Raw genomic sequence first — 14,635 nt, forward strand, 5'->3', positions numbered from 1 at the left:
TCTAATGGGATTCTGTGGAAATGTTTTCCTGTGGACTGAAAGATGGATATCCTTATATAAATCTACATAGCCTATGCATATGCTGTGGTTCAGAGCAACCTTCAAGGTTTTATCCTTTTGTCTCCATCGTGAGTGAAACCTGGGTCTTCACTCATGCATAATGAAACCAAGGAAAATATATAACCCGAGTTTCCAAGTGTTGTTTCTCAACTCAGTTTTCTCTATTCACACCTTTGGCTTTGAATATTGAAATGAAATCTGGATGGAATAAAATTAATACAGGAAGGGACCCCTGTCCTTCGATGTAAAAGAGGTTAAATTGTTCCCTTGCCAACTTGTAAATTTGAAAATGATCAGGTGGTGTGATTTTTATTTTTTTTCTTCTTTTTCATTGAAATGGAATGACTCTAACCCCGAGCTGGGTTTCACAATTAAAAGGTTTTCTATGTTATTAACTTTGTACAAATATTTATTGCAATGATCTCTGATTTCAGATATGTAGTCTGGATTTTCCTGAATAAAGTCAACTTGGATAAGTTAACTTTGAAAAAAAGAGAATGCAGGATCTTGGAACCTGAAGATAGAACAAAGAGATTCCCCAGAAAATCATTCAGGGACTGCAAAGGAACTCTTGCCATTATTCTTGGGCAATGGGACAAGCAGTAGTAAGCTAAGAGTTGCTAGGATGGTAGGTTCCTGAGGAGTCTTTGCGGGAGAAGTCATCTCTTTACATGAAAGCAACGCAGAACCTGCCTTTGACTGCAAGAGTCATTTGTCATTAACATAGTACAGTGCTTTTCAAACTTTTATATAGAGTGAGATTTTTTTAAAGGAAAATCTCTGCTAAAGCTAACTAGATAATGCAGACAGAAGCAGGGTTACTTTGGTTGATTTGGACCTATCAGTGGGCCGCACATAAGCCCCAAGGCTTGGCAGAGCCATAATGGTGAACCACTGGCAAAACATGGAATCAGAGAGTCAACTCAATCCCTGACTAGTTGTTGGAACTTAGACAATTTATAGTCTTTTTGAGCATGTGTGTGCACATGCATGCATGTGTGTGTGTATTGATTTTTGCCTCTCAGGATTGTTGTGAAGATGTGATAATGCATATAAAGTGCTTAGCCCAGTACCTTGCATGTAAGTAGATATTCAAAAAGGCCCATACTCTTATTATCATCATCATCATAATCATAATGAGCTGTACTCCATATGAAATCATACAGGAACCATGTTCCAGGCTTGCTCTAAAGGGCTATATACGCATTAACCCTTGTAATGTACAGATGATGACACCGAGGCTTAGAAAGGTTAAGTAGTTTATCCGACACAGATGGTGCAGTTGGATTTAAGCTTCTGGATTTAACTCTAGAGCTTGAGTCCTTAACCCCACTGTACAGTTGCTTCTCATTAATAATACAGCACAGGACTCAGTGTCTACCTGTGGAGATCATTCTCTCCATCTTAGCTTCCTCCTATTCAAATGGGGAATTACTTCCCTTAGCACTGAGAGGCTCAAATGAGGGAAAGTCTGTCGTGTCACATGCAAAAGACTTCTATTTTTATATGGCAACTTACATGGTCAGTTCTTTTTATGCAGTTTGATTATATGAAATAACAACCATCAAATCTTCATTTGCATCTGTTTTGTGTGGAAGCAACTCAGGTCAAAAACAGGTTTGAACTTTATCCACACTCCAAACTCCAAAATGGAACTTATTTAGCTTTAAGCTAGGTTCTCAGAAAGAAAAAAGTTTTCCATGTCTAATGAACAGTTTTGCTGTGGGCTGCTTTTGAGAATAAGAGATTGTCATATAAGTACTTGGCATGGGGCACTGTGTATCACACAGAAATAAAAAGATAGATACTGAGTGAGATTTGGAAGCAAGTCTTCCAGCTGAAACTATCTTGTGGAGAGTAGAAAATGCTGGATGGGAATTCTGGAGAGAGCTGGGAACTGGGCTTCTAGAGTGAGTGTGTATATTGAGAAAGATGGTGTGGGGAGAGAAAAAGAAGAGAATTGAGGACAGAAGAGGGATGTCCACACTCTAAGGAAGTATAGTCAACAGAGGGAACTGCAGGGTGGTCTGAAAGGTAGGAGGGCTCCCATGAAGTCAAAGGGTTTCCGCAAAGCAAGGAGGATGAAGAACGGAAATAGGCTATGAGATGGGTTCTAGTAATGGGTAGCTTCAAAAGAAATAGCTTCTTAGTTTCCTTGCTGGAAAGTAACCACCACTGGCCCATCTTACATAAATTATGCACTTCCCTCAAGGAGTTACTTTTCCATGAAGTTTTTCTGACTGTTCCATTCTTCATGCATCCCCCGCTCCTGAGAATTCCTGTAGCACTTAGAGACCGCCAGTGCACTCAGCCCTGGTGTACACGACCCCGCATTTCACTGGCAAAGGCGGGTGGAGGGCTCACAAGCCTCCCCAGCTGGGTGGAAGCAACTTGACAGTTTTGCTTCTCCCTTCAGGGATTACACCAACTGCCTTCTGAGCTCCTGCACAGCTGTCAGTCCCCAGTGGTACCTTTTCCACAAGGCAGTCAGCGTGACTTTTAAATGTAAAGCAGATCACAGGACAACCCTGCTTAAAACCTACAATGACTTTCCATCACACTTGGGAAAAACTCAGGCTCTCGGACTCCAGCCTACAGTTATCTCAAAGCCCCACCTCTCAGACTTCCACTCCCTCCACTCCCCTATCACTCACCCACTCAGCAATGCTGGCTGTTTCTGTCTCAGAGCCTTTAAACTTCTCATTCCTTCTGCTTTATTTTTATTTTATTTTATTATTTTTTTAGAGACGGGCTCTTTTTTTTTAAATAATTAATTAATTAATTAATTTTTGGCTGTGTTGGGTCTTCGTTGCTGTGTGCGGGCTTTCTTTAGCTACGGTGAGCAGGGGCTGCTCTTCGTTGCAGTGCGCAGGCTCCTCATTGTCATGGCTTCTCTTGTTGTGGAGCACGGGCTCTAGGCATGCAGGCTTCAGTAGTTGTGGCACGTGGACTCAGTAGTTGTGGCTTGAGGGCTCTAGAGCGCAGGTTCGGTAGTTGTGGCGCTCGGGCTTGGTTGCTCTGCGGCATGTGGCATCTTCCCAGGCCAGGGCTCGAACCCGTGTCCCTTGCATTGGCAGGCGGGTTCTTAACCACTGTGCCACCAGGGAAGCCCCCTTCTGCTTTAAATGTTCTTTCCCCAGAATTTCACATGGCTCCCTCTTCCTCACCATTCGTGTCTTGCCCAAATAGCTTCCCTTTCGCAAGGCCAACCACTCTGATGAATGTGGTGAGCTTTTCACCCCACGTCACTCTCTACAGTATTATCACACGGTCTTCGCCATGGTGAGGAACTGACGTGATCTTATATACTTGTTTGTTGGTGCGGTGGTTGTTTCTCACTCTTCGTCCGATGCTTTGTTGAGTAGGAGCTCTGTCTCGTTCACAGCTCTGTCTCCAGCACAAGAGGAGCTGCTGACACCTAGTGGGTGCTTCTTCAATAAGTCTGGCTTGCCGACCCACTCAAGGCTTTTGGACAGTCTGCTACCTCTCAAGCCTGGATCTTCCTTCCTCCTTCTGTTGTCACTCCTTCAACCAGGCCCTTCTGATACCCTGACCTAAATCAGCCTCCCTGTTATTCTCTCTTTCATAAAACCCTGTTATTTCCTTCGAAGCCCTTTCACAGTTTTCAAATTCATACCTATTTATGTGTTTACATTCTGTCTCCCCCAACAGACTGTAAGTTTCAGCAGGGCAAAGACTGTACACCATATATACCTTGAGAGATATATATTATATACATCTTGGCCACTGCACCCTATGCCTGGCACATAGTAGGTGCTCACTTATTCTGTATCGACTGAGTATTAAAATATTCCTCCCAGGTTTAACCATAGAGTAGAATATTAAAAAATAGCTGAGGAAGGATTGATACATACTTCTCCTTGGGGAAAATTTAGATATTCTTTTTTTTTTTTTTTTTGCGGTACGCGGGCCTCTCACTGTTGTGGCCTCTCCTGTTGCGGTGCACAGGCTCCGGACGTGCAGGCTCAGTGGCCATGGCTCACGGGCCCAGCCGCTCCGTGGCACGTGGGATCTTCCCAGGCCGGGGCACGAACCCGTGTCCCCTGCATCGGCAGGCGGACTCTCAACCACTGCGCCACCAGGGAAGCCCTAGATATTCTTGCTCTGGCTAGAATGTGCTTTTACATCTTGTAGAAAGGTCAACAAACCTGCCCTGATCTAGAGGAAGACATCTGTATCCTTTTCTCCAACTGGACAATTTGACAGAGAGGCTGGATCTGATTCTGCCCAAGCTGGAGGAGACATCCTGGTGCTTCTCCCGAAGGTGGATGGAGGAAAGGCAGCTAAATGGGTCACACTGCAGCATGGAGCCCGCTGGCCATCACTGGGAGGAAAGGCAGCCCCAGGGGCCATGGAGGGGTGGATCTTAGCACATGAAGTCTGGCTATTCTTTTCTTCGGTCCACTTATACTGATGCAGTGGTGTTCAGGTGGTTTCCCTGTGAGAAGCTCAAGCTACTAAAAGGAAAACAGGAACAAAAAGTGTGGACAACTTCCCGTATTTACACCAAGCAGCAAACTCAGACTGGTGGGAAAGGCACTGATGGGTGTGAATTCTCTAGACTGGGCTCTGTGCGATGGCAACAGATCCTGGCAGTGACTTAGCCCATATTAGGTCAAAAGCCGTGTTTCTTGTTCTCATTTGGAAAATCGGCTACTAATACTTATCTCTTGTTTACAGGGCAGAGGAAAAGATTGGCATGAGGGTGAGGTGACCCAAGTTCTAGTCCTGAATCACTATCAGCTAGCTGTGTGGCCTTAGCAAACCAATGTGCTTTTCTGGGCTTCAATTTCTTTATACTTAAAATGAACGTGTTGGCACCTAATCTTAGAATCTGGAATGACTGTACAATCAGGTTTCTCACTTAACGCACCCCTGCTACGATGGGCAGGATCTAGTGAAACCCCACACCCCATCGCCAGTACCGACAGCATCCCTTCTTGAATTTGCTGAGCCTGGTCTCCCAGTTGAAACTCTAGCTCCTCCAACTACTGCTGCAGGGCTTCCAGTAAAGTTTGCAGTTGTTCAGTCTCCTCCCTGCAGGTAAATAATAGAAAACAACCAAATTTCACAAGCACCTCCAGGTGCAATCTTCCATTGTCCCTCTCAAAATGTAGGTCACTCCTTTGACAGGTCTTAAAAGAGACAGTCACCATCTTTATTTGTATCAGTTGCAGGCATAGGTTTATTAGGAGGGCAGGTTTCCTTTTTTCTTTTTTTTAAACAACTCTGTGGCAGAATAATTTACATACCATAAAGTTTACCTATTCTAAGAGTACAATTCAATGATTGTTAGTAAATCTGCCAAGTGTGTAACTACCACCACCATTCAATTTTGGAACACTTCCATCTCACCAGTATGAAACCTTGTACTCCTTTATAAATTAATCCCTATTCCTACTCCCAGCTCCAGGCAATGACTAATCCACTTTTGGGACAAATACTTTTAATCTATGTGAAAATAGTGCAGATTTCCAAAACTCTAACAACCGCCAATATTCGCATTTGCTGAGCCCCGTTCACATTGATTAAAGATATCCTGCTGGGTAGCCCCCTCTTCCCTGCTGCTGCCTATTTCCTGACCTCAAATAGCCCTGGCCTTGAAGAGTTAAAGTGTTGCTATCCGGCAAATGGCTCTCACAGACTCCCACTGAGAAAGTAAGAATGGGAACTGGAAAGCAAAGGGAAAGCTGGTCAATTTCTCGTTAGCCCTACTCCGTGGTGCTCATCTGTCCCTCCCTGAATACCTTTTCTTGCTCCAGATGTGTGGGCTGGTACTTACTTTTATGGCTCCCTTAATTATCTTTTCTCCTCTGACATGCCCCTGGAAAAGAGTGCCTGTTGTTTTCTAAGGTGCTGCTCAATTTCTTCTAAATGCTTCCGGAAACTCTGGCAGACCGTCCTCATTGTTTCCATCTCAGGGACTGTGCACTGAGAACAATTAGAAAGAGCTGAGAAGGAAGGTCTTTCTGAATCACTGCAAGAGTTCACCACAGTGGCACCTGCCTTCCCACCTGGGCTTACCTGTTCGCGACGAAGCCCTGCTGCTAATGTGTCAGAAAGAGAATAGAGAAGGCCCAGCCTTTGGCTTCGTCAAGCAAGTAGAGGCAGTATGTGGCTGGGACAGGAGGGCAGCCATTGTTGGATGGCCCTTGGAGACATTATGTCCCAGAGACAAGAAGGCGCTCTGGAAGACTAGGGGGAGGTAGGGTGCGAGGATGTAGACAGGAGAGGAGGAGGGAAGGGCCAGAATAGTGCGAGCCTGTGCTTAGAATTGTTGAGTTTTGTTTAATCTTGTTTCACTTTGGTGCTGAGTACTGCCTCACTCTGAATCTCAGTAACACTGAACATGTTTGTTCGGATGGTACGTATTTGATTAGAGAAAGTCTGCTTAGAATAATTTTTATTAGCCTTAGCTTTGCTTAACCACAGTCTCTGGTGGTTGAAATCTGTAGGATCAGCCCCACCCAGCTGACAAGCCCATTCAGAGTGAGGTAGGCATAGATTAGGCATCCCATCCTCCATGGACTGGAATTGAAAATTGAACTCTGTCCTTCCAATCCTGCTTCCCATTGTTCCTGATGTGAATCAATCTTTAAATCTTACTTTCTCTGTACGACGATGCTGTTGCCTTGGTTTCCTTATTTAAATATCTTCTTGCAGCCACCAAGCCTGGTCTATTTGTCAGGCACTCTGCTGATTTGCTGAGTTCTTACCAGCTATCCTCTTTGTTTTCTAGCCCTGGTTGGATCATGCTTTGAATAGATCCATGATCCAGAACCCCAGAATCTCTACCCATCTGACTTTGAGTAATATTAATGCTAGCTGGACCCTAATGCTAGATCTACCAGGTCCTCCATTTTAAACTCCTCCCTGATTAGTGTGTAGTGTCTGGTCGTTGCCTACTCACCATCTCTCCCTCCTGTATTCATAATTACAGAATTCTAATATCTTAGGGGCACTGAGCATTTAACTAAAAACCTACATTTCCCAGTATCCCTTGCAGATAGGATGGCAATGAGATGGAAGTGGAGATGGTGGAGTGGGGCTTCTGGGAAACTCTTTTTTTTTTTTTTTTGGGAAACTCTTTAAAGGAAAAATTTCAATGGCAGGATGCTTTTAACCTTTTCTTCTTCTTCCTCCTTCAGTGGAGACCAGCCTTTCAGCTATGTTAATTCCTCCCACCCCTTTTTCTAGGAAGTCCCAGATTTCTTACCTTTCACCCCCAAACCACATGGCCATGCTCTTAGCAACCAGATGGCTATTTTTACTGGTATTGTCATAATGGAAATACTGTCCTGAGTGATATTCTGATATTGAAACTCTCCATCATTTTGCTTTGAGAGTTCGGTTTTGATTCTATCCTCATTTTTATACATGAACAACATTTTACAGAGCAAAACTCTCCAATTATTGTTGCTTCGGTGTGAGTCCATTTGAACCAGTTAGAGGAGTATTTGAAGGTTATTGATGTCGGCAAGAGTGCTTGAAAGGTGACTACAGTTACGGTTCTTAAAACTAGAAAAGATCATACAGACCATGGAGGACTTCTTTTTATAGATAAGTGTTCTGACACAAAGAGTTAACTAACTTGTCCCAGGTCAAAACATGGTAGATTTCAGACCCAATTCTCCTGATTCATTTCTTTTCTTCTCAAGATCTAGCTGAGTCACAGCAGGGACTACAGTGTAGCTAGTCATACGGAGAAGTTATTTGTCCCTAAGGAATGAGCCGATTGGTCTTAGTAGGTTCTTACAAGGTGACCAAGTTCTAGGGACTGTGAGGCCAGGGCCATGGAAATATGGTGCTCAAGTAGGCTGAACGTTACAAACGTTGAAATTTATGCTTCATCTAGATATTTTGGGATAACCCTTTGTGATTGGAAGGCATGAGGGCTGGGATTTAGGAATAACTGACGGTGTATAGCTCCCTGTGAAGGGAGCGATGTGGAAGATTCTGAAATGCTGCCATCTCCCGGTCACTTGGAAACACTGAAACTATCAATACATTTCTGCTTTAGAACAGATACAGAAGTTTCAGAAAAAAGGAAACCTTAGTCAAGCAAACAAAAAAAGAGGCTGTTTTGAACTCTTTTTTTTCCAATATAAGGGCTAGGTTATAACTCAAATACAATGCAAGGTCTACTCTACTGACCCAACCTGGGCCTTAAAACAAACTTTATCTTCAATAGTGAGAGCAACAATATTGACCCTTCACTTTTGAATTGGTTCATATTACTTTTCAGTGGCCATAGCTCACGGGCCCAGCCGCTCCGCGGCATGTGGGATCTTCCTGGACCAGGGCACGAACCCGTGTCCCCTGCATCGGCAGGCGGACTCTCAACCACTGCACCACCAGGGAAGCCCGGCTCATATTACTTTTTAAAATTTGTATGATTTTCTTTTTCTTTAAATCTAAATAATAAACATTATAGATGGATCTTCTAATATCCAAAACTCTTATTTCATATACAACTCATTTTCTTTTCTGGAAAGATTTTATTTCGAATTAACAAATTATTGTGAAGAAATCACTTATTTATAAGAAATTAATCATATCAGCAAACCATTATCATAGATAACCCACGAGAGCACACCCTCTGTGTGACTTTCTTCTGAAGTTTTAAACACAGTTTTGGTTTTTTATACTTTATTATTTTAAACAAAATATAAAACCAACTATGGTTTAATTTATATTTCCGTATGAAATTTATCTTAAAAATGTAAATTAGAAAAATAATATTTTTTCAGGATATGTTAGATCAATAATCTGGTTTTCTTCATGGAAACTGGAGTACCTAACTGTAGGATTTAATATTTTTCCCCTTATAGCCTCTTAAAATGTCACCTTCTCCAGCTGTCTTTCATCCCTAACATCTGCCTACATGAACGATATGGTCAAGTAGATGTTTATTCCCTTAGAGCTGAGTTTTTCAACTTTGACATTGTTGACATTTTAGGTCCGAGAATCCTTTGTTGTGAGGGATGTCCTATGTATTGTAGGATGTTTAGCACCATCCCTGACCTCCACCCGCTAAATGCCAACAGCACCTACCCCAGTTATGACAGCCGAACATGTCTCCAAACATTGCCGAATGTCGCCATGGCTGGGGTAGAATTACCCCCAATTGAAAACCACTGCATTTACAATCTCTCTACTAACATCAATGATGATGATGACTCCTACCATTCTCCAGGATTTGAACCTCGGTCTTTTTACTCCAAAGGACCCCAGCTATACATTAGCTTTTGTTCTTTTCTCTCACTGAAACTTAGCATAATATTATACCTAGAATTGATCTCAACACCTTCTTTTACTAGTTCAACCCTTATTTTATCTTTCATATAATCACTTTCTATATTCATATTACATTTGTATAGATTTCTATATCTTGAAGGACCATGTAGTAATTTGCCTTATCTTTCAAGGAATCACTTTCTCATGTTACTATTACACTTACATAGATGTAGATATTTTAAAGGTGGACACATCTTTGGGGTGGATTGTCCAAGGATTTGGTGTCAGCTAAGCTTGAATGTGACTCTGGACTTAGGAGTTGTGGGAAGTTGGAAAATTAAACTCTCTCAGTTCTTGTTTCCTCATCTGTGAAAGAGGGAGGACTTGGCACATTTATGGCATGGATGAAAATGGGGGGTATTTGACACAGCATAAATAAAGCGCTTGGTATAGCACTCAGTAAATATTTGTGGAATTAACAGAATGGGAAGGTAACACAGAAGGCACCATATAGTAGGCACCCAGGAAATCGTAGTTGCCTTTCATTCTCCTTTGAACAGCTATAGTCCTACGTTATATGTGCTACCTTGTTTTTCCACCCTGTCTATACACGTAGTTTCATGTTTGATACTCTTTAATTTTTTAAAGCAATGGCTAGCCTTGATAGCCTAGATTATTTCTGACCTTGAGAACTGCTGAAGAGCGTTCATTGGAAGGACTCACTAAATGCTTGTTGATTTACCAGGAGCTGAGACTCACAGTGGTGGCTTTGTACATATACTGCCCCAGCTCGCTCAGGCCTCAGGAACCCATCCTTCACTTCTGTGATGTGCATCACCATAAGACCCAGAGGGCAATCAGTGTAAAATTGAGTCACTGGTTTCCTGTTACAAGGAGTAAAATTGAGTCACTGGTTTCCTGTTACAAGGAGTAAAACATGAAACAAAGGAAGAGGAATGAACATCTCTTAAAACGAAATAACAATCTGATTGTGAGATGCATCTTCACTAAGGGGAAGAAAATCCAGAAGGGAATGCATATGCCTTAAATGCCACACTAAGAAAACAATAAACACCACAATTTATACATCTGTGTATATGTACTGCAATGGACAGAATGTTACATTCCCCTTCCACCATGCTATGTAAACATTAGGAGACCCAAAGATTCAACAGAAGGGTTGAAACTCGCTGAAGATGGACAAAACAGACTTTGCAACCTCTCACTTTTTCTATATTTGTTTTGGTGCAAGATTTGTGCCACAAGCTGTGAAGGACTCCCAGTACATCATTATTCTTTACAATTTCCAGATAATGTCTAAGCAATTACTATTCTGGAATGTAAGCTTCATATAAAATGGTTGCTATTCCCTTTCTTATAACTCTGGAATGAAATTATACGTTAGAGCACTAGAACAAAATTATCGGTTAAAGCCCATTTATTCGTATGCTGGTAGGTTCAAATGAAAATAAACAACCACCAACATAAAGGGTCCCTAAAAAGTAGAGAGAGTGATTTCCTCTAAAAGGGATATAGTTGTATTATAACTGTTACCTTTAGTTAACTGTACTTTGTAAAGTACAAAAAAACCAAAAATAAACAAAAATAACCTCTGAAACTCATTTAAATGAATTTGTGAAGAAACCAGATTATGAAAACTTCTCTTTGATGGTGAGATCAAATGGTGGAATTGGGCATATTTCTCTCAGGAGTAGAGCCTTATTTATCTAGTGTTTTAAAAGCCAAATACATGCATCTGAATCATTTTGAGCGAGTCGCCAAGAAAATGTGGTCCAATTTACAGATGGTTTCGTTTCTTCAGGAGGCTAAAAATCTTTCCTGCCTATAAACCACCTTTTTGACAACTCGATAATAGACTCTCAAAATTGAGTTTGCAAATTCTCTTTTTAAAATAATTAATTAATTAATTAATTTTGGGCTGCGTTGGGTCTTCGTTGCTGTGCGCAGGCTTTCTCTAGTTGCGGTGAGCAGGGGCTAGTTTTCTTTGTGGTGCACAGACTTATTGCGGTGGCTTCTCTTGTTTCAGAGCACGGGCTCTAGAGCTCAGGCTCAGCAGTTGTGGCACACGGGCTTAGTTGCTCCATGGTATGTGGGATCTTCCCAGACCAGGGCTCGAATCCGTGGCCCCTGCATTGGCAGGCAGATTCTTAATCACTGCGCCACCAGGGAAGTCCCGGGTTTGCACATTCTAACCATTCTCTTAGGGTTGTAGGAATTACATGATACAAAGGATGAGACATTGCCTAGTCCAGGATGGCTATGATAGATGATTAAGCAAATAGACAAATACAAAGGTGCATCGTTTAGCACTCCCACACCCTCACACCTAATATGTAATATGAAGGTTGGCATGACTTAGGGGAAGACAATATGGCCTCTGGCAAGAGTAATGGACTTAGTACCTGCACCCCCAGGCCAACCCAACCCAGTTCCTGAAACTATCGAGGCCAAGACAGGTAGAACTTCAGAAGCCTCATCACCTCCAATAGGATCTTCCCTATGCACTTAATATGCACAAGGAGCCATAGCTCTTCCTTACTCCACTAGATTGGGGCCTTGGCTTACCCCTACCTTACCCCTTACCCCTACCAGTCCCTTTCCCCTAGCTATATCTTATTATTCAAACCCTTGCCTACTGGGTGGCTCCTGTACCAAACCACCATGAATCCCCTCGTGAGTTTGTCATGCCCCTTAGACTGCTGATTCCCTCATTTTGCCAATCCTGTAGCTCGGGGTGGGGGGTTAATCTCTCTAGAATGTATGCTACTAAGATCCAGTTTGCTCCCATAGCTGAGTCATCTAGAAAATCTGGAGCCAAGACTACTGGGTTAAGATTCTGACTCTCCTACTTACTAGTTGTGTGGTCTTGGGCATGCCACTTACACTCTCTGTGTCTGTTTCCTCATGGGGAAAAGAATAAATATGCTGATGATATTGTTTGTGGGGTTGCGAAGAGGATAATATCCAATAATACATACGTGAAGAATTTATGTACATGGAAAAGATGATGTAATTATATATACATTTTTACTGCAGAACATCATCTTAATATTATATTATCTTTCAGAATTCAATCATTACTAATGTTATTAAATATCATTAATGAGTATCATTATTAATATTAATATTTACTAGAAATTACCTTTCCTAGCACAGGACTGTCCTCACAGAGTTAAGATTTTACCCTCCCAATTAGGTAGACCCTGCCCCGGGGAGGTTTGCTTCACCGTCTCACGGGTGTGAAACATTTCTGCCTGGGAGGAGAGTGATGCTGCGGGCACTTTGTCCAAACAGTCACCAGGTGGCAGCATTACACCAACCACAGCACAGAGGAGTCAGGGCCCTGACAAGAGTCTCTGGAATGGCTGAAAGCAGTAAGAGAAGTCAACCTGAAGGGTTGCTCTTCTAAGCTGAGTTAGTGATAAAAGCTCTGAATCCTAAGTGGAAAGTTTTTACTTAATGTAGTCTGAGTTCCTAGAGGCTCAGGAAAAAAAAAAAGCCTGTGGAATTGAAACATAAATGAGGGGAGGGAGAAAAAGAAAAGGAATCTTTAAGGGTGTGATGTATGCTGGAGTTGTGCAGAACAAAAGAAATGGTTCAACCTTAGGCTGTTTGGGGTTCCCATCTTCCCTGAGCTATTCTACTCTACCTCTTTGCCAAGTTCTTCTCTCTTCCATCCTCCAATGGCAGAAAATTCTGTGACAGCTCCGTGGTGAAGTTACATCTCAGGGGCAAATTATCTTCGAATTGGACTGGACATTACAGATTATGCCAACTCGAATGCCTTTAGGAGCTGGGCAGGTCACATAGTTATGTGAAGCAGCAAGATTCAAGACGATAGGGAGCCGTGTGAATAGTTTGGACTCCAGAGTGTGTGTTCCCCTAAAGGCATTTAAAAAAAATTCATTTGTAGGGCTTCCCTGGTGGCACAGTGGTTGGGAGTCCGCCTGCCGATGCAGGGGACGTGGGTTCGTGCCCCGGTCCGGGAAGATCCCACATGCCACGGAGTGGCTGGGCCTGTGAGCCATGGCCCCTGAGCCTGCGCGTCCGGATCCTGTGCTCCGCAATGGGAGAGGCCACAACAGTGAGAAGCCCGCGTAAGGCAAAAAAAAAAAAAAAAATTAATTTGTAGAACAAACAAAACCTCTCTATGGGCCAGTCAGTCCCTCATGTTGGAAGCCTGCATGGTGCATCCTACCATCCAGTGCAGGAGTACCTTCCAGAACATTCCTTATAGATGGTCATCTAGCTGGTGTTTGCCCACTTGTGGTGACACAGACCTACTCTTGTGTACTCAGAGGGTATCATACCTTGTAGAAAATGCCTTTTCGTATTGAGCCAAATCTACTTTAGCACTTTCCATCTGTTGCTCATACTTCACTCCGTGGAGTAATACTGGACATGTCTAACCCATTTTCCCCCAGACAGCTCTCTTGTACTCTCCAGGCCCTTTCTCCTCACCTTAAATCTCCCCAGATCCCCTTAAATCAGCCCTCAGAGGGCAGGGTCTCCAGGCCATTTCTGTTTTGTATTTTGGAATAAGCACTTAATAATGTTTGCTGTAAAACTGGGCGCCCAGAATTCGATTCCGTGATTGAGACATGGTCTGACCAGCATGGAGTGGAGCAGGACTGCCTTCTTCCTTCTTCTCGATATTTCTCTTCTGTACACACAGCCTAAGGTTAGTCTAGTCAGAGGCTGTGTTTGCAGTGTTGGGTTGTACTGAGATCAGTCTCTATTTTGTATTCTCACAGATTGACCTAGCTAGCTTGGGATCATGTTTTCATCCAGTCAAGGATGATTCTGACCTTCATTCTGAAAGCTATTTGTGTTATCTATGGCTTTGAAACACATTCTTGCTGTGGGCCAAGTCACAGTTAATATTCTGAAGAGAACAGGCCATGAGACAGAGCCAGGCAGGGTGCTCTACTGCAAAGCCCCCTTCTTCCATTGAATGCATGTTCACTGGCCCTGCAGGGCCCTGTGCTGCTCCAGAAACTCCATGGACACAGCAACAAAAGTACCTGGCCTCACACAGCTTATATATATATATATATTTTTTTTTTTTTTGCAGTACGCGGGCCTCTCACTGTTGTGGCCTCTCCCGTTGCGGAGCACAGGCTCGGGACGCGCAGGCTCAGGGGCCATGGCTCACGGGCCCAGCCTCTCCGCGGCATGTGGGATCTTCCCGGACCGGGGCACGAACCCGTGTCCCCTGCAAAGGCAGGCGGACTCTCAACCACTGCACCACCAGGGTGGTGCAGCTTATATTTTATCTTGACTGAATTCTATAACT

General features: G+C 43.1%; 1 protein-coding gene across 1 annotated transcript in view; it reads right to left on the reverse strand.

Moving 5' to 3' along the window:
• Positions 1–4,239: 4,239 nt before the first annotated feature.
• ITPRID1 (ITPR interacting domain containing 1) overlaps positions 4,240–14,635 on the reverse strand; it is a 67,736-nt gene continuing 57,340 nt past the window's right edge. The window contains 6 exon segments of the mRNA XM_060156172.1: positions 4,240–4,502; positions 4,505–4,538; positions 5,007–5,118; positions 5,864–6,012; positions 10,061–10,202; positions 12,989–13,091. Of these exon segments, the coding sequence (XP_060012155.1) occupies positions 4,240–4,502; positions 4,505–4,538; positions 5,007–5,118; positions 5,864–6,012; positions 10,061–10,202; positions 12,989–13,091 (803 nt within the window).

This window comes from Lagenorhynchus albirostris, chromosome 8 (assembly GCF_949774975.1).
Source record: "Lagenorhynchus albirostris chromosome 8, mLagAlb1.1, whole genome shotgun sequence".
In the NCBI taxonomy this organism is placed as follows: domain Eukaryota; kingdom Metazoa; phylum Chordata; class Mammalia; order Artiodactyla; family Delphinidae; genus Lagenorhynchus; species Lagenorhynchus albirostris.